General features: G+C 47.9%; 1 protein-coding gene across 1 annotated transcript in view; it reads right to left on the reverse strand.

Moving 5' to 3' along the window:
* Positions 1–5,020: 5,020 nt before the first annotated feature.
* The window catches only part of LOC144128589 (uncharacterized), a 28,614-nt gene continuing 13,868 nt past the window's right edge, over positions 5,021–19,766 (reverse strand). Inside the window, exons 2-3 of the mRNA XM_077662118.1 lie at positions 15,458–16,088; positions 5,021–14,675 (exon numbers count right to left, since the gene is read on the reverse strand). Of these exons, the coding sequence (XP_077518244.1) occupies positions 14,427–14,675; positions 15,458–16,051 (843 nt within the window). The 5' untranslated portion in view covers positions 16,052–16,088 and the 3' untranslated portion in view covers positions 5,021–14,426. The remainder of the gene's footprint in view (positions 14,676–15,457; positions 16,089–19,766) is intronic.

Consider the following 19,766-nt stretch of genomic DNA (forward strand, 5'->3'; position numbering starts at 1 on the left):
CAGCACCACCAATTGGCCACTTGGATGCCTTGCTCACCACTACTGGCACCAGTCTTTCACATAAGCTAGTGTGATGTGGGATAACTGTTACACTGCAGTGCTTGCATTTGTTTTTTCTTTTTCCTTTCCTGATCATTTTTACATTGCAAAAAGTAGTGGGTGGCTCCATGTGCACTAAAAGCCTGCACAGTTGTGTCTGTGTAAGAAATTACGGCATGCTCTTTCAGTGTGTCACTTAATTTTTAGTCGTTATTCCAGGTCAGTATTTGGTGTAGATAGATTCCTTCCTTTCCTGCCATGGTGATGTTCCACTGTTTGGCTGCAACATGCTGCATAAGGCTTTCTTTTTGCAGCGCTATGTAGAATTAGTTTACAGAGTTTGAGTCTGTGAAGGTGGCTGCTACAAACTGAGTAACATTAATGTCAGCCCAGAGCCATGCACCCAGCGGGACTGTTAGCCTAATTGACACCAGCTAGTGCTGTGTTAGCGATCTTTTTGCTCTTTGGACCAGTCCGTGCATTTGTCTCCTAGAAGAGCTCCTGCGACTCCTCTCCGCCCCCATTAACCAACCTTCTGGTCATTCCTCTTTTGAGACAGCACCGAGCTAAATGTTTTCTCACGGAGCTCTTGGTTGGGTGAGGACACGCTTACTAGCGCATGAATCACTAACCCAAGAGTTGCCCTGTTTGTGGCTGTGGTTTGTGGGAAAATAGGTCATTTCATGCTTGGAGGGCAACTGTGGGAAGCTTTTTCTAGAACAACTTATTCTAAAAAAAAGTTTACTAAGTTTTTCTCCTCGTCCTGATCATTTCCACCAAGTTTGACAGCATGTGGCGATTCATTTCTGCGCAAATCTATTTTAATGTTCGCAGTTCCCGTGGCCTCGGTTCAGCTGATTTATGCGGGCAACACTGTTAGTGGCACCTCATCTTGCGTTCTTGCTCGCAAGGCTGGAATTAGGTCGGCTCAGGCATTTTATGAACGGATTCATCATTTATAGGCGCTATTTCGGACATTCAACATGCGTATGAGTTTTTCAAATACATATATTACGCTGTGTGTCAGCATAAGCATTGTTCCTGGCCACGAACAGTGTCGGTTTCGATAGTTCTGCAAGAAATGCGATGCTATCAAAATGTTGGAAGAAACCTCAGAGTTGCTCCTAAACGACCCTAATATTGGGCTCAGCCGTATTCGATTCCTTAAAAAACTTGGGAGGAACACTTCAGCTCTGGCTTAAGGGTATGATGCAATAGCATTAATGGGTTAATGCTAATGTATGCAGAATTGGTAATTCTCTACATTCGTAGGTCGCTGGGAATTCTCGTGCCACTCTTGGCGGAGTGGTGCAGCGGTTAAGCAATGCGCCACTGTCCTGCGATGTACACGTGCTGCCATGGGTGGGGCTTGAGAGACCTAGGTTGCTCTTCCCGAGCAACCTCTCGCGACCAGTCATTGCGACGGACCTACCTGTTCACAATCTAATCCAGTGGGTAGGTTGCGATGACGCCACAAGTGCACATGGTCTAGGTGGCCCACTTAGGTTGCCGGAGCGGCCAGTTGCTCCATATGGGAAGCTTCAGGCAGTCAACACCGGACAATTTTTTTCCGTGAGTAGCGATCGTTGTGTTACGGTGTAAACGTTCTCCTAGCATATTCGAAAGACGATTTCGCGCTTAAGGACGTTAAATTAATTTCGGTTATTTTACAGTGACGGCTAATAACAGCTCGCTCCCCGAGTAACCGCATGCTGTGGTTGTGTTGGCGGTCTTCATTACCGGCGCATGGTGACCAAGACTATGCTACCTATGGCCTTCAGGAAACCTCCAGGGGGCTCGCGAGCCAGGGTAGCCTGACGAGGGCCACACCACAAGCGGCATACAAAACTTTATTACGGGCTTGCAAAGCGGCACTAAAATATACCAGAAAATAGATTCCCTTGCACCACTGTCCAAGCAAGATGCACTGCTCAATAAACGGCGTCCAAGCTCGTCAAAACTGTTCACTTCCCGCGGTACACGAGACGCTGCTGACGACACAGCTGCATCCATGCGCTACAGCGATCAAATGCTGCTCTGCCAAGAAAAAATTCTAGCGTGCACAGATAACGCTATCCACTCCAACAACCTACGGGATGATGCTCAACGCTAAAGGAATGGCTGTGCTGCTGGCGCTGCAACTATACGCACCGGGGACCGCTGTTTCCCTCCCAGTAGACTGCCGTACCTGACCCGTAAACGCCGCTTCCACTGAAAACTAAACGTGAACATCTCGCCGGCGGCTGGTCTGCGCCGCGGGAAGCGCTCCCACGGTGGTCTCCGATGCACTGCATACGGCCGTTGGCTAGCAGCTGGCGAGATCATGCGCATATTCCGCACTGGTGACGAAGAACATGCCGGACGAGCACGCTGGTGTACCTGTCGCTGCCCTGCTAGCAATCCTCCAGCGGTTTCTCACTGACGTCTACCACATGTTCATCCACCTACACTATTCGTAAAGAAAAACGCCCAAGTGGGAGTAAAGGGCTTTTCCTCAAGCGCACACCCATAATGAGGTTTCATTTACACCATACATATGGAGTATTTACTCCTGTGTAGAAGGGAGGTCACTACACGGGTTTTAACCCAAATGGGAGTTTGGTTGGCGTCACCAACTCTGTCTGTAAACATTGCTCCAGTATGGAGCGAAAATCTGGCAAACTACCCATTTTAATAATTGGAGCATAAAGGAGGATTCTGCTTATTAACTCAGTTTGAGATGGTTTCTTGGTCTCAACACTCCCCAGTTCTCGGTGGAGTATGAAAAACGCCATTTGGCGCCGTCAGCACTGCCACCTACGCTCGACAAAAAAACGCCTAAATGGTAGTAAATTTAGCTCACACCCAAAAGGTTTTATTTACTTCATATAGTTTTTGCTCCTCTATACAGAGGAGGGGGAGGTGTATATAGGAGTACAAGGGAGTAAAATCTTTACCACCTACAGAAATGGAACAAAATGGCACTTGTCATTCAGGCTCATTCTTGCGAGAGCCAGCAGCGGAAGCGTACAGGGATCTGTGGGGGAAGCTGGCAACCCAAATTTAGCAACTATGCTGCTCTAATGTCATGCGTTATTTCCGCCTTCTGCAACCCCGGCGGAGGCAGCAGGAGTCGTCTGCGTATGCTTTGCAAGCTCGTTTGGTTGCCTGTTATTATAAAACAGTCTAACAACCAATAGTTCGGAGCTGAAAAATGGTCTCGAAGCACTTTTTACGGAAGTGCACCAGGCTATAGTTGTCTAAAAACCAGAGCAGAATAAGCTGGGAAAAAAGCTAATCTGGCATGGCATTTTTTTTTCAGCGTCATGTATTTAAAGCTTGGTTTATATGACTGAGGACCGGTTTAACCTGGACAATAAAATTTTATTCACTCAACTTATCGGCTCAAGTGCTCGACATTGAAACTTAAATCCCAGTTCCATGTTGATGCAGCACACTATAGGTCTCTTCGATTTGGCTGCACTATAGTTCCGAGGCGGTGCCGCCAGCGTGCTGCATCACTTCCAAGTGTAGTGTGGCCCTGGCTGCTTCCAAAACGAATGATCGAGTGCAGGTCTGGTCGTCTCCTAATCGCGCAACTGCTCTCAAGTTTATTTTTAGCCCCGATTTAACTTTTGCCCATCGGCACAAAACCCCATTCCCAAGAGGAAGCCTTGGCACCATGATTATCCGGATACCTATCGGTACTTCATATCTGTCCTATTCCCACAGCGCTCTATATGTTATCGTTATCGTGGCCTCTCTGCTCTTTCACCCTAGTATATCTGTTCCTGCTTTTACATGTATATCTTGGCTTCGTTTACCTATATTCTGCTACCATGGGTAGCTAAATGGTCTTGTATTGTAAGGACCTGTTGAATGGTATCTTTGAATATCGTCAAACTTGTTCCGCCTAGTTTATACGAGAATTTGTGTCCTTTGCCTTCTTTTTATATTTATATAGGTATATTATGAATAGCAGCAATGATCAATACCTTTTGTTGGGCGAGTTGGTGCTTATAGCAGCAGCGGTGACTGACAACTCTGCCTGAAGTCTTCTGTGGACATTAACTGTTGCCGGGTTCCTTATCCCTTCCCATGTACCCTGAACTTTATTATCACGGTATAAGCTCCCTTTAGCAATTCTATTTTCTCACGACTGATGCCTTCATCCTTGAGTATGCTCTAAAGCATTCATATTTACGTTGTAGTATGCATTAATGATGTTCAGAAAGACCAAATGCACAGCTAGGCCTGTTCCTCTCCTTCGCTATTTGCTTGGCGCACTGTAAGCACAATGCGGCGTCGTGCTGCAGCATCTTGATGTAGCCGAGCGCCAGGGCATATGCTAAGCACCAGTGGCGTTCAGTGTCGTATAGCAGTGAATAGCACTCATGGTGCGTTATTCCGGGTACTGCAGCCGTACTACACCGCAAGCTTTGATTGGTGCATTGGGGTTTTAGACTCTGAAGGTGTACGCATGTATAAAGCTTTTATTTTGGATTTATACGCAAGCTTTTCAGCCGTGCGTGCTGTGGCGCTCGATTCACTGCGAATTCTCTGCCTGGAGATTTTGTGCGCTCTAAGAAAGAAAAACGGCCCGGGGGGAGCAAACACAACTTTAGTCCTCAAAGCCTTCCCGTTAGTCCCTAAGTTTGCACACGGCACTCCTCTTGGCGCCGTGAGCAAGCTCAATGGACTAACTGCTGAGAAAGATTAACGGGGGCACTGACCGCAGCGTAGCAGCACACGAAAATTGCGAGAAGTCTCTGCAGCGTCTTGGTATGGCTCACGAACCCAGTCTTCTCTCGTTATCGCCGGTGGCTAATTCAGCGCACACTTTGTGAATACCCTCAGTTTACCGCGCAAAATATTAAAGCGTTTTGTCGTAATCCAGCACAGCGCCAGACCGGCGGTTCATTTCGTCATAAATGAAAGTTCTGGCTGATATTCGTAAAAGCGGTTTGTGTTGTAGACGCCGTACACGAACTGAGTCAACGTTCAAGTCTTGGTTCTTTTTACTAGGGTTTTCGAAAATGGAACACAAAATAATATAAACGTCAAAGTATGTGATGAACTTCATTAGTAAACACTTATGAGATTATACCGCTTTTCACTGTGGCCATCTTCCATGAGGTCACGGCACGCCACAAAACAAACCCCTCGAGCAACAAGTGCACGTTACAACTGCAGATAGCGACATCATACAACTCTGCAGAAACAAGAATTTAACCGTACCTTGGAGAGGATGCAAAGGAATAATTGTTCCACAGCGCTGTGCAATACGAAGGCGTCATGAACACACCACAGACAATGCGCACATCACCACCGGTAGCCCCAGTCTGTGGTGGATGCCGTCAACACTCCTGCTGCTCGATCCGCAGTCATCTCATGGAAACTGAATTTCCTCTTGCACATACGTTCAGGTGAAAATGTGCCTCCATACATAATGTTACCTGAAACGCGACCGCAGCGCATGCAGGAGCCCCAGCGTCGCTATGTGGCGGTTCCATTGGCGCCTTGGAACAAGTGTGAACACACGCGAATAAGCACATCGGAAGGGCGTTCCTGAGATAACCGACGGAAGGCGATGTCCCCGACGATGGTGAGGTTGCGACGGAACTGCGCGCTTCGCATTTAAATATGTGAACACAGCATCGAGACCCGTGGACGTTGCCAGACTCGGTATTGACTAGTAATGTGAACAGGAACATGCAGTTATATTCATGCGGTGTATATACAAGCTCCATTCAAGACAGCGTGCACAAAAGGAGACTGCATTGAACACCGCTTCAGTCGATATAAGAATAACAGCTTTGTCTGCACAATATTACAAAAAAAAGATGGTAACGGTGAGTACATGGCCAAGTGCAGAGAAGATAATCTAGACAAGCGGCGATCCCTTCATTTTCGCGTGTATAGACGCGATTCCGGAACGCAGGGAAAAGTGTTTACTCGGTACATACCTGAAGCACCGATGCAGCTCTCCAAAAGAACAATGTGAGCCTTCGCGCGGACTCGCCACGGAAGGTGCACGAGCTTCGTTCGCGGCAGAGTATTTTCTGCGCCTTTTTTGTGTCGTGTGTTCAAGGTGACGCAAGCGGTGAACGCGTTAGCTCCGACAACCCACCTCGATGGAAGGGAACTGACAGAACTGCAGAGCAAATCGTACACTCCTAGATTAACGCACTCCTTTTATAAAAGAAAGTGCGCTAGAAAACAGCCTAGTCCCTTTTTACTCCCATATAGCCGTTTTCGCGTTTAGAGTGTGGTAAGTGCAAGGTAATAAAGCGACATCAGAAAGCACAATATGGAGAAGAGCAAGCACGTTTTAAGGGACGGAGGTAGCGGTGAAGAGAAAATTAGGCTGTCAAAGTCAGATGCATTTACGAATTAAGAAATAAGGAGGGCAGTGTCATTAGTAATATGGAAGATATTTAAAGTAGCTGATGAATATTCTACAAATTTGTACAGTGCACTCTAAACATTAATACCCTTATATAGGAGTAAAAAGGGAGTAAGCTGTCCTCCAGAGCACTCCCTTTTATAAAAGGGAGTGTGCAAGAGGATACGTTACTCCCTTGTTACACCTTTCTGTTTAGAGTAGTAAAAATAATTGCGACACTAGTGACGTAGGCAGTGGTGCCGAGGAATTTGGTATCCCGTTGGCAAGAAGTGACAAACTGAAGAAATGCCTCATAAGCAACGCAAAGGGGAAAAGCAGTTGCAACTCCCGGTCTGTTGAAGGGCGATCGGGGCGCTGTCCAAAAAAAAACTTTGCCACCCTGATATGCAGAGCCCCATGACTTCGAATCTACGGGAACCTTAGGAGAACGCTAACATTACCGTTATCCATAAAAAGAAGGACGCCAAGGACTTGAAAAATTACAGGCCGATCTGTTTACTTTCCGCTGCTTATAAGGTTTTTAAAAAACTAAGGCAGTCTGCTGTTAGAGTTAGAGCAACCGAACTACCATGCTGTCTTTCGGAAGGGTATACGACAACCGATCAGATTCATGCCATCAATCAGGTGATAGAAAAATGTGGGAAATGTGAAGAACTCATGTATTTCATAGATTATGAGAAAGTATTTGATCCAGTCGAAACATGAGCGGTCATGCAGGCTTTATGTAATCATGGTGTAGAAGAGGCATATGTGAAGGTACTGGACAATATATATATATTGACTGCACAGTGACCGCCGTAACCCTCCATATAGAAAGTGATAAAATATCAACCAGGAAGGGTGTCAGGCAGTGAGATAAGATTACACTGTTATTCACCGTACGTTTATAGCAGGTATTCAGAGAATTAGATTGGGAAGAGGGTAAAAGTTAGCTGAGAATACCTTGATAATCTTCAATTTTCTTATGGCATTGCCTTGCTAAGTAACTGAGGGAGCGAAATATAAAGCATGATCATGAACCTAAGAGGCATTTGCCGCTTTGTTCTTGAGTTTTATCCGACAGTAGCATCCGTCAATGCCAGTACTCGGCTTTGGGGCAAAAAATGGGATGCTAACGAAAAAGATTAAACACAAAGTGAAGACAGTGCAGCCGGCTATGGAAAGGAAACTGTTATGTGTGTGACCCTATGAAGAGAGCAGAGATGGTATCGGGCCTCGCTGAAATCATGAAAACAAAAAATAGCGGTGGTCACAGAGACTAATTTAGAGACCATCTCCTCCCCCCCCAAGCGAAACATTTTACATAGGAAAACCATGCTGAACCCCATTTGTCAAAGAAATACGTAGTTCAAATGGGACCGCGCACCCACAACTGCCTTCTCCAAGAGTGACCGATAAATTCGCTTTTGGATAGACTGTCAATGTAGTGCGAAGGCAAGATAACTGCTCGTCCTTGAGGATAATGGAGTGAATTCCAAGCGAAGGCAAGCGTTGCAGGGGGCTGTCGAGAGTCATGTGGACGGATGAGATCAGGAAGTTTGCGAGGACAAGGTGGCCGCAGCTAGCACAGGTCAGGGTTAACTGGAGTGATATGGGAGATGTCTCTCTTCATCAATGAACGTTGTTAGGCATAATATGTTTATGGTTATGCTTACAAATACTATGTTGTGTTTTCTTCGAGTATCAAGTCTGGGTGCAGGTGGTCACCTTCATAACCATTAAAGGGACATTGAAGACAGTAGGCCTGTGGTATCGATAGTAGGCCTATAGTATCGTTAGATTGCCGCGTCATAATGAGAAAGAGGCTACTTTCACTAAAGACTGAGCATTTATAAGATTGAAAAGGTCACAAACTGACATAAATGCATCGCTACCACCGGCCTTTTTCGGAAGGAAGCTGCGGTGATTTCAAGACAGTTTTTTTGGGGGGTCGTAGACTCCTGAGGCTTGGATGTAACGCTATTGACTTCCAAACACTGACCGTGGAGTTCTCTTTCGTCTTGACGTCACAAATTCGAATCTAGTGGCGGGAAAAAAATACCATTTTTATATCCAGTTATGTCAATAATAAATGCGCATTTTGCTGCCGAAAAAAATTTGACCGAGCCACAAAGAGCCGTACAATCGGCTTTGCGCACAAATCGCGAAATTCAGCGAGAACTAGCGTAAACATTGTTAACAGAAACTTGGCAGAGCGGAGACTTGCTAGAATACCGGAAGCAGGCTGCACACGCGCAGTAACAGTGCGTACGCCTACGCTATAGTCGGATAGAAGTAAACAAAACAGCGGCTTTCCCCCGTCAAAGCATCCGCTTCCAGCCAATGGAGTCGGGCGATTCTTATGAAGCTGCTGGTTGTGACAATGCAGAGAGTGGCAGATGAAAGTTATAGTCCCTGCCCTGCATTGTCACGCTAGCGGCTTCATGAGAATTGGACGACGCCATTGGCTGGGAGGGGGTCCTTTGACGGGGAAAAGCCACTTTTTTCTTTACTTGTATCCGACTGTTGTATGTCTCCGCTATGATTCTTCTTCCTTTTAAAACATGGCACATACCCACATGGGGGGATTGGCCAAGGTGTAGTGGCATAAACAATAAAATTTTCATAGGAGATTACGACAAAATTTTAGCACCAAGCGTATGCTAAAAGTCTATCTTCTTTCTTCACGGTGCGTACGTGCGCCAGCGTCCCAAGCGCGTGCTCCTCGTATGTAATCCGCTGCATGTTTGTGGGCTACGTCCTGGCTACGTCCAGCGTCCGAGAGGCGTCTCGAGGCGTCTGGCGGTATTTTTCGATCAAAAGGCTGCCCGAAACAAAAGTCTCGGAGTGCGTACAGGGAGTGTTCACATGACGGTTGAGTACGCTCCCTACCCGAAGACGACAAAGGATGACTCCTGCTCCGTGTTTTCCCTCTACTGCGCATTCCTTGCCTGAGCAGTCTCAGCCCCAAGAACAATTAAGTTACTGCTGTTTCTCCACTTCCTCGGTCCACTAATTCAGATAATGCTCAAATTATTCATGATGCAGAGATGGTGGATTCGGATACGCGAATCCTCAAATGCAGTGGATCCCCCATGTCTAACCCTTCTTCTCCACATTCTCAGTCGAAATAAAAGAAGCAACATATTGGCTCTAAGCCATAAGAAACTATTTTAGGGCAGGTAGTAGCTGCTGCCCGGATTTCTCAACCATAGGGGTGTTAAGAGTTCTCGAGTGGAACTGTCGGTCACTTCTTTCAGCTTCAACAGACTTACTGTACTTTATATGTCAACATAATCCAGACATGATTATTTTACAAGAAACTTGGCTTTCATCTGAAAAACACTTCTATTTGCAAAATTATTCTTCATTTCGACAAGATCGTCAGTCAAGAGGAGGAGGCTTACTCATACTAGTTTCTTATAAATTTTGTCGCAGGGCTGATTACTTTTCAGTCCTCTACTATAGACTGTGAGTTATTGGCTTTAGACATTGAAGTTCCAGGGTGCTATCCGTTTTCATTAGTAAATGTTTATTTTCTTTGCGGTGTGTAGGATACCAGGCTGCTAGATCTCCTGCTCCTTAATTGTAAGAAGTCAGTTCTATTGGCCGGTGACTTTAATTCTCATCATGTTTCGTGGGGCTTTAGGATAGATATCTGTGGTAAGTGCCTTTGGGATTGGGCTACTGATAACCTTTCGTGTATGAATTCAGGTTCGGCCACATTTCTCCGCGCACAAATTCGATCTGTGTTAGATTTAACTTTCTCCAGTCCTAGTGTTCCTGTACTCAATTGGTCGACTGTGGATTGTGGAAAATCTAGCGATCACATACCCATCGTTTATGATGTTAATTGCCGCTTAAAGGGGCTCTGAAACGTCCTCCGAGGAGGGCACATTAACTCATTTAATCACTGCACTGTGTTGCCATGAAAACCTGAGCCAAATAATACTCTTCTACACGCAGCAGACGACCCACAATCGCGCGTCAAAGTTGGCGAGCCCTTCCCGGCGACTTTTTCATGCTCGTACCCTCCTCCGTCCCCCGCATCTGCGTAGACAACGTTTGAGGCGGCCATTGGTTAGATTCTTTCAGACGTCAGCCAGCTACCGTGGCCGCGGCCAATAAGCTCCTTATCTCAGGCGGTGCGGGAAGCTCCGCTCCCAGAGGGGGGTCGGCGAAGGAGCGCCTGCCTTCCAGCGTGCAAAAAGTGACGAGAGGAGAGGGAAAGGCGTGAAGGCGCTGAAATTCAAATTTTAACTGCAGATAACTCAGATTCTACAAAACGCATTTAAAAATTCTTGCTGGACACTATTCGTGAAGCGGCGTGCTTCAATAACCCAGGCATGCCGCCACTTTATTAGAGCCCCCTTCACAGCCCCTTTAACTCCGGCGTGCTCTCAGTTGAGGTTGTATATACACTGACCAGTTTCAGTCCTCTTTGCGCTCCATTCTTGCTTCAGCGGTTAATTCTGCTGAAGAGCATACAGCAAAAGGCATATGCTTGGCTACTGAGGAATGCCGAAAGAAGTCCGAATTTTTGGTACGTACATCAAGAGGGAACACCAGCTAGATGGTGGAATGCAGATTGCTCGCGGGATTACAGACGCAGAAAGGCTGCATGGAAGAAGCTCCTACACAATCAGTGCCCAAAAAATTGGCCCGATTATAAGTTCACTGCGGTTACTTTTAAACGCACAATCTCACAAGTGAAAAAACATGAATCCGAGCGTTTTGATGTCCTATCAAAATCAGGAAATCGTCGCGCACTTTTCGGATTTTTAAGATCGCGGAAAAAGATTCCGGTTTCAGAAAATTCACCCTCATGTGTTTTGAACCCGCGAGGAACAACATAAACAGTTGAGACAATTGCCAAAGGATTAGAGCAGCGTTTCGCCTCTGTACTTCCTTTGCGCTCCGCGTTTGTGGCGTCAGTGGGCCAGTTTCAGCATGTCCCCCCTATTACCCTTCCCGAGCTTCCCCCGATAGTGTTGAGGTTACCAACTGCTGCTCTTAGCCCTGATAGGGTAATATCAAAAACGTTAAGGATCCTCTTTGAGGACTCCCCTACATCCTTATTGCAGCTGGTTAATTTTTCAATCAAACATGCATGGATTCCTCCTGAGTGGAAAATCGCAAAAGTGATCCCTTTGCCTAAAACAATGGTGGTGGCTATTCTCGGGATAATATTAGACCCATTTCATTGACATGAAATGTGGTTAAGTTAATTGAAGGGGTCATACTCCTACGTGTTTCGGAGTTTGTGGACCGCAATAATATCCTCAGTCCCTGTCAAATTGGTTCCCGTCAAAAATGTTCCATATAGAATGCTCACACCGATCTTGAGAGTCGCATTCGTCTTGCGCGGCACCAAAAAATGCATGCTGCGTTGGTGACATTAGATGTAGCCAAAGCTTATGACAGCGTAGAACACTACATAGTATTGCAAAGATTATATACTCTGCAGTTTCCGAATTACTTACTTGCGTGGATATCTGCGTTCCTTGAAAACAGACAGTTTTTTTTGTATACTTAATGGTGTGAATTCTGGAAGATGTAAACAATCCAGAGGTGTTCCACAAGGAACAGTCTTGTCGCCTGTGCTCTTCAATATTCTAATGAGCTCTATTCCCAGCCATCAAAACATTCGCACGCACGTTTATGCGGACGACATTGCATTTTTCACTGCTGCAGCTGACATTCAATCTCTCTATGTTCGCCTGCAATAGTACCTGAATTTGTTTGAAAGTTGGTTGTGTGACTTACGTCTCACCTTAAATGTAAACAAGTGCGCTGTACTTGTTTTTCAAATGAAAGATCATGTTCATCTGTCTCTCAGTTACCAGCTACAAAATATTCCTCAAGTTAAGTCACTAAAATATCTTGGTGTCATTTATGATGGCAGCCTCACATGGTGCTCTCACATTGACCATGTCGCAGCGAAAGGGGCTCGTGCTGTGGGCATGCTGCGTAGATTAAGTAATCCCGGTGTGGAATGCGAAGAGATGCACTTTTGCTTATTTATGTTTGGTATGTCCGACCAATTTTAGAATTTGGATCTGTGCTGTTTTTTGGTACGGCTGCTTACAAAATTTGCCCGATAGTTCTTTTGGAGCGGGAAGCGCTTCGGTTGTGCCTTGGCCTCCCCAAATTTGTGGCCAATAACGTTCTTTATCTTGAAGTCCGTATTCCTCCTTTATCATCTAGATTTCAATTCCTAAATGTGCAGACGTACCTAAGGATATATGAATCAGAGTTACACCGCTCCTTGTCTGTTCTTTGTTGCCAGCCGACTTCCTTTTTTGGAGTCCACTGGCCTAGATTTCATACCCCACAGGTAGTTATGGTACAAAATTTGCTTGAACCTTTCAATGTTCTTTTGTATAACATCCTTCCGACAAAAAAACAGCGGGTACTCTGCAGAAATTGTGATGACATTTTCCCAAAAAACGCTAAGCATTTACCACCCCGCAATTTAAATGGATTATTAGAAGACCATTTACAAAGCCTACCTATTAGCTTGATGATAGATACTGACGCCTCCCAATGTGATGAAAAGTCAGGGGCGGGAATAGATTGCCCGCTTCTAGATAGGTCTTTTTCGGTGCGGCTTCCCGACAACACCCCAATTTTCCAAGCGGAGTTGCTGGCGGTGGTGCTTGCTCTTCGCAGACTAGAGCTAGCTTTCTCTTCTGTGGCTGTCATTACAGACTCTCTTTCTTTGTGTTCGTCCCTTGCTTCGGCTGTAGATTCGCCAATTCTAAACACCTTCAATTCATTACTCCTCCACATTTGAGCCTTGTTCACATTATATGGGTGCCAGGTCGTAGCGGTGTGACAGCCAATGAAGTTGCAGACTGCATGGAAAAGGCGTCCCTCAATGGCCCCGTGATGCCTATCGTTCCGGCTACAGCGTACATTACAGCAGCAAGGTTTCGGAGACAGAATTTGTGAAGGATGACAACTGGATCTCTTTTAAGATCTGATTATTACCAGCACCTGAGGTATTCGTGGAGCAGGCAGTAATGCCATTCACGGCAGGTAGAGGTATCTCTATCAAGGCTCCGCTGCCGGATCCCACCCTTAAATTTTTATTTGCGCAGGTCTGAGTTGGAGCTTAATCCCAACTGTCTATTCTGTGGTGAGCACGAAACCATAGACCATTTTTTGTGGTTTTGTCGCCGATAAACCATGATAAGAAGACGGCTTTTAGAGAAACCACTACAACAGCTTGGGCTTAGTTTGAGCAGCCCAGTCATATTGTCGTTTGGAGCCACCATACTTGGGTACAGCCACAAGTCTGTTTTTACCACCGTCAATACCGCCGTCAAAATTTTTTTAATGGAATCAAGACGGCTACATTGTTAATTTTTAAAAAAAATTCAATATTATTTTTATTATTACAATTATCATTATCATTTAACTACTCGGCTATAAACATCAGTCTCGATCTCCTGCGTGCGTTATGCATTTCCCGTTTCATTTTGATGTTCCTTTTTGTTTATTTCTTCCTTCCTTACCATTCATTTTATTTTCATTCAGGAAATATTTACCTGAAAAACTCTGTGCCCCCCCCCCCAATTCTTGGCCAATCCCCCTATGTGCGCATGTGCCATAGTATGAGGATAACAACAACAACAACAACTCTACTGCGGCGCAAGGCGGAGTTACGCATGATCGGCAGCTGAAGGCGTCCCATAAACAGCTCTCGATGTAAGACTGGATGGAGATGTCCTCAATGTCCCTTTAGCTGCGCGCCTTCATCCAACAATCCTGTTATGGACGTCTCTTCCGGGATTAATCCGATAATGGACGTCATTATATGGACATTAATGAATGTTGTAGAGTACGGCGTGCTGCGCACACTTGAAAAAGCGTGAAACAGTAACGGTGCCTGCAGTTATGTACAGCGAGAGGAAACTTGACTCCTAGCTAAAGGCTTGGGTTTCAAACCGTAAAAATGCAAGCGACGCTCTGCACAACCCTGAGTCGAACGCTGCGGCCGTGGCTAGCGCATATCTTCTCACGATGCCTGCTCGGAAGCCATGGCTTGTGGCTGCGGGGTGTGCGGACAGGCGTGCGTAGTCTCGCAGCCTTCTTCGTCTAGCTCCCCGCTGGTACTGGCGACTTCTTGAGGGCCGTCGACCGTCATGCCTTCAGGTGTCGAGGGGGCCTCGGGTGAGACCTGCTGAGGGTGCGCTCCGTGCTCGGGGCTGTTGCGGGAATGCAGACCCGATGAGGGCGGGGGCAGCTCGGGGACGATGAACTGCACCTGCAGCGAGTCACAAATTCAGAGATCTGTTTATGCGGGAGCCCGAGCCGCGCGTTTCTGGCGGCCCATGCCGCCGAAAGAGCGTTTTATTTTTGCTGTTCACATGCACCCTTGTATCATGTGTTTGATCTTCATGAACTAGAAATATGAGCAGCCATAAGATTTCCTTCTCGTGTAGGGGGGAGACTGTCTTCTATTAGCGAGCTGTAGAATAGGGGGACCCTATATCGGTTAGGGGTATAGGCATGGAAGAAGGAGAGCCCACGAGAGGCCCTCGCTATAGTTCACTACACCCTCGCTATCTGTTGGGTAAAAGTGCATTGCAGTAAGCAAATCATGCAGATTCTCGGCACGGCAAAAGCCACTTGATGCGCTAGTATTTCAGTACCCCAATCGTGAAATAGTCATCAACAAAGTTGTACTGCTCTATTTCGCACTGTGTTTTGCACCCACGTTTTCTACACACAAAGACATTTACACATGAGAATCTATATATACAATGCTGTTCCCCCTCGTCTCTCTCCGCAGGCCTCGTAGGCACTGCAACGACTGGTCTGTTCAGGCACCTCTTACTCGTCACGGTTCTTTGGCCACCTAGAAAAATTAATTTGTTTTGGGGGGGGGGGGGGGGAAGGCGCAATAACTCGATGTTCTTTTTGAACCCGTCCTCGCCCTTGGTGTAGAAAACCGAGTTCTCATGTGGCTAACCTTGCTTCGGTTTCTTTTCCTAGCCTCGGAGGGCACATAAAGCGCTTCGCTACCGGAATACATCAGAAGCCCACCTGAGCGTGGTGCTTTTTCTTCTGCGAGGCCAGGCGGAAGCTTCTCCGGAGCGGCGCGCAGTTTGGGTACGCCCTCTGAGACGCGTCGTCGCCGAACAGCAGGTCCCGGTGGCGCAGGCTCCGCGCCCCCAACTCGCCGTCCTCGTCGTACGTCCTGCCGGTGACCCGATCGTGGACGAGCGTCACCAGGATCACCGCCAGGATGAGTGCTCCCACGATGGTGAGCATGATTCCTATGGAGGACAGCGTCTCGGTGGCTACCAGCACCGCCCCACTGAGCAGGGCGAGGAAGGCGAACACCAGGTTGAGGATGAGGCCGCAGCAGCGCCGGGTGCACAGGTACAGGGCGAGAAGGCCCGGGATCACCACGGGGCTCGAGATGAGCAGGTACTCCCATGAGGCGTGTCCCGGTGGCTCGGCGACGGCGAGCGCGATGGCGAAGCACAGCCCGACGCCCAGAAGGGACAGGAATCCGAGCACGCCCAGGTAGCGGCACAGGCGACGCCATTTTGGCCGCTGGCTCTGGAGCGGGTTCTCGCCGGCGCTCTCGCTGATGGCGATCAGGCCCGGTGCGTAGTTCTCGGCAGCCCACATCGTCACGTGCCGGCCGCTGCTGTCATTGTCAGTCGGCCTGCGACACGAAGGGACGTACACAGATTTCGTGGCGGACCATTCCCTCTTTATCCCTTCCCTTACGGTGCGGTTCAGGTGTCCAACCATATATGAGACAGATACTGCCCATTTCCTTTCCCCAAAAAACCAATTATTATTATTATTCATCTAGCTGTTGGACGCCATAAAGGCGAATAAAACACTGCGAACCTCGCCGCTTGAATAGCATGTGTGGCAGAAGGCTGAGTCGCTTTCAACAGCGATCGATTTTTCGATATTTTTTAAAACTTTTCTGTTACGAGTAACGACAAATGCAGTCAGGCTGGCGCGTGGAGAAAGCAAAAAGCCTGCCGCTGCCCCGGTGGGGGGGGGGGGGGAGTAGGAGAGAAAAAGTTTATAATGGGGGGGGGGGGGAGGGTGAAGACACGATGGTTGCGTGTATATTGCGTCTTCAGGACGGTTGCAACCGTCCTGTCTTCGCCCTTCTTCGTCTCGTCCATATGCTACGTTTTTGTTTATAATATAAAAACTTCAGACACTCGGCGCGCCGAGGTAGCTGATACCGGTCAATCCCGTAGCTGCCATCCAATGTGATTTGGCATCCCACCGCTGCCACCAGTGTTGTGACTTGGCATCCCACCGCTGCCACCAATGTTGTGACTTAGAGGTGGTCCCGTAGCTCTCGCCACCCGTTTTGTGACAGAGCACTGCCAGCTCTCTTGGCGGTAGCGAAGACTCCGAGTTAGGCGTTGGTGAGTAACAAAAGGGAATTTACACACTATGTACAGGGCATTATACGGGACAAGATTGGCACGGGGACCGAGAGCTAACAGCAAACGCGACTGTTCTCGCACAGCGACGTCCGGCGAGACTCCAACGCGTCACACATCTCACTCCACTCGTGAGCGGCACTCGACTCGCGGTGGGTCAGTCTCTCGGTGGATCGGTATCTCTCCAGGCGGCAGCGTTGGGGCTTATAAAGCCCGAGAAACGGTTGTCACTCAAACGGCCCAACACAAAGCCAGTACTTGGCGGCCGTCCGAGTGGTCCAACCAGGAGGAGGAGGAGGAGGAGCAAAATGCGCGTCGTCGGGTTTCGCTGTTTGCCTAAAACTGCAGCGTTCCTCCAGTTGTGCTCGGCAAGCGCAGTTCTTCTAGGATTGTTGTTTCTTGCGATGATGTTCTATGAACCGTCCCAGTCTCCCGTCTCACCGACGCGGCTGCAGTCAGCGCAAGGGATCTGGCAAACAACTCCGGGAAAGTCGTCACGGCAGACGGTCCTTAACGTTGTCCAGCATATGTATCGTATACCCTGACAGGTATGGCACGTCTACCCTGACTGCGTAGGACGGCTCGTCCGTGTTCCGTGTGACGGAGCCGGATTCTCTGATTAGAGAGGTGGCTTCGATGAGCTCCTCCACCGTGTTGTGGGCGCCCATGCCTAGCAGTCTTTGCGTGGACGAATATATGGGCATGCCCAGTGCTTGCTTCGTTGCCTTACGAAGAAGCATCGTGTTTAGAGTGTCCCTATTCGCCTTCGTCAGCTGGAGATACGGAGCGGAGTAGGTAACCCACGACACGACGAACGCGCGTACCAGGCGCATGGCATCGTCCTCTTTAAGGCCTCGGTTTCTGTTAGGTACCCTCCGAACCATACTAAGTATCTGTTCGGTTGTAGTCTTGATCCTTGTGACGGCGGCATGTGCCTTCCCGTAGTAGTAGGCCGAGAATCCTAATCTGCTGTGTTGGCTTGATGACCGTTCCATCGATGGTGATGATCACGTTCGGCGGCAGCTCCTTCTTGGATTTTCCCGGTTGATCATGAGCAGCTCTGATTCAGATTGAGCGATGGGAGACCTTGTTATCCAGCCCCACCCTACCGATTCAGCTCACACTGACGGACAGGGTCCAGGAGCTGCTGGAAACATATGGGTCCCGTAAATAGGGAACCACCCCGTCTGGTGCCTGCCTGCACCACCGATTTATTTCGGGCTTAATAAATGTTGATTCATCATCATACCCTGATTGTGAGCCCCTGTCGAAGTAGGGAAAAGAGCCGCGATTCGGCAGGAATCCCCATAGAATCCGTGCTCTTCAGTTACGCGTCAAACGAGGCCTTTTTTTTTTTTACGCATCAGCGTACACAGCTTGTTCGGTCGAAAAGCTGTCGGCGTAGTCGGCACCGCTTGTCGGAAATAATCGGGGACTGCGTTTAAAAAATCGTATCATGCACACCGTTTGCCGCAGAATGTTTCGGATGGTGTATACGATTCAGTTTCGTGCAGCATAAACTTACTAGTTAAGTTAGAGCCTAGTTCGTTGCAGGGATTCGAACCGGCGACCTATAATCGGGGGGGGGGGGGGGGTGCGTAAAAAATTGTATCATGGTAATTTGTGGTTGTAGTGATTGATGACTGATTGGTGCGGGATAGACGATGACGAGTTAATGAACTCATTGTTTGGTTTAAGGGGGTTTAACGTCCCAAATCTGCTCAGGCTATGAGAGACGCCGTAGTGAAGGGCTCCGGAAATTTCGACCACCTGAGGCTTTTTAAAGTGCACTGACATCGCACAATAGACGGGCCTCTAGAATTTCGCCTCCATCGAAATGCGACCGCCGCAGCCGGGATCGAACCCGCATCTTTCGGGTCAGCAGCCGAGTGCCATCACCACTGAGCCACCGCGGCGGCCTAAAGTAAAAATCATTGAAATTAACTGATTAATTAAATAAATGGGAAAAGGGGGATTAAAAGGTGTCAAAACGCTCAGAATGAAAAGTCAATGCTCGATGATGGTAATTAAGAAAATTTAGAGTGTAATTAATAGAAACAATTGAAGTCAAACAATACGTTCAAAGGTGTCAAACTGCTCAGAATAGAAAGCCTAAAACAGTACGCTATCGCGTCATACCCTGAAGGCGGAGCTTAAGTGTCCTCTCCAACTTTTTGTAAAGCCCTTGGCCCATTACTAACGAACGCTTCGCACTCGCAGCGCCGCCAGCCAATCTGGACAACTGCCACGGCTGCCGTGTACGCCGGGACGATGACCATGTGCTCCCTGAAAAAAGAAAAAAAAAACGGCCTCCCCATCTGAACCGCTCTTCAGCGCACTAAAAATGGCTTATATAAACAAGGCTTTCGTGACGTCATCACGCTGCGGCGTGTGATTGCAATCGGCTGCTGCCCGCGGAAAAGCGGCGTATGAAAGAGATAATTGCGTGTCGCTTGTCCTTCGCGCTCTGCAAGGCTGTTGCATAACGGCGAAGGAGGAGGCGATGACCCGGACTGATACGTCAGTGCTATCGATCGCCGCGCCGCGGCGTCGTTTGCTGGCCAAGTGTCCCGGCAACCGTAAGGATGCCCGAGTCGCGTTTTGGCACCGGCGTGGCCAGGAAATCGTGAGGATAAGCAGTGCCGACGTCGATATCCTCGTAGATGACTACGAATGCAACCTGGTGGGCGGCTCACAGGTCGGCCGCCTTGGCCTCGTTTATGACACGCCGGTCCTTGCTCCCATTATCCACGTTTCGTACACGGAACAACTGTTCACCATCCCGAAGTGTGGTACGTCGCCAAATGCAGAACAAATTATGGACATCAAATGCTGAAATTTCTACTTCACACACTTCTAAGTCGCGTATTAAAAGAAACTATCATTGAAATATCTGATATATCACCAAAAGAACTGCGTGAAGTGTT

This window comes from Amblyomma americanum, chromosome 4 (assembly GCF_052857255.1).
Source record: "Amblyomma americanum isolate KBUSLIRL-KWMA chromosome 4, ASM5285725v1, whole genome shotgun sequence".
NCBI classification, from domain to species: Eukaryota; Metazoa; Arthropoda; class Arachnida; order Ixodida; family Ixodidae; genus Amblyomma; species Amblyomma americanum.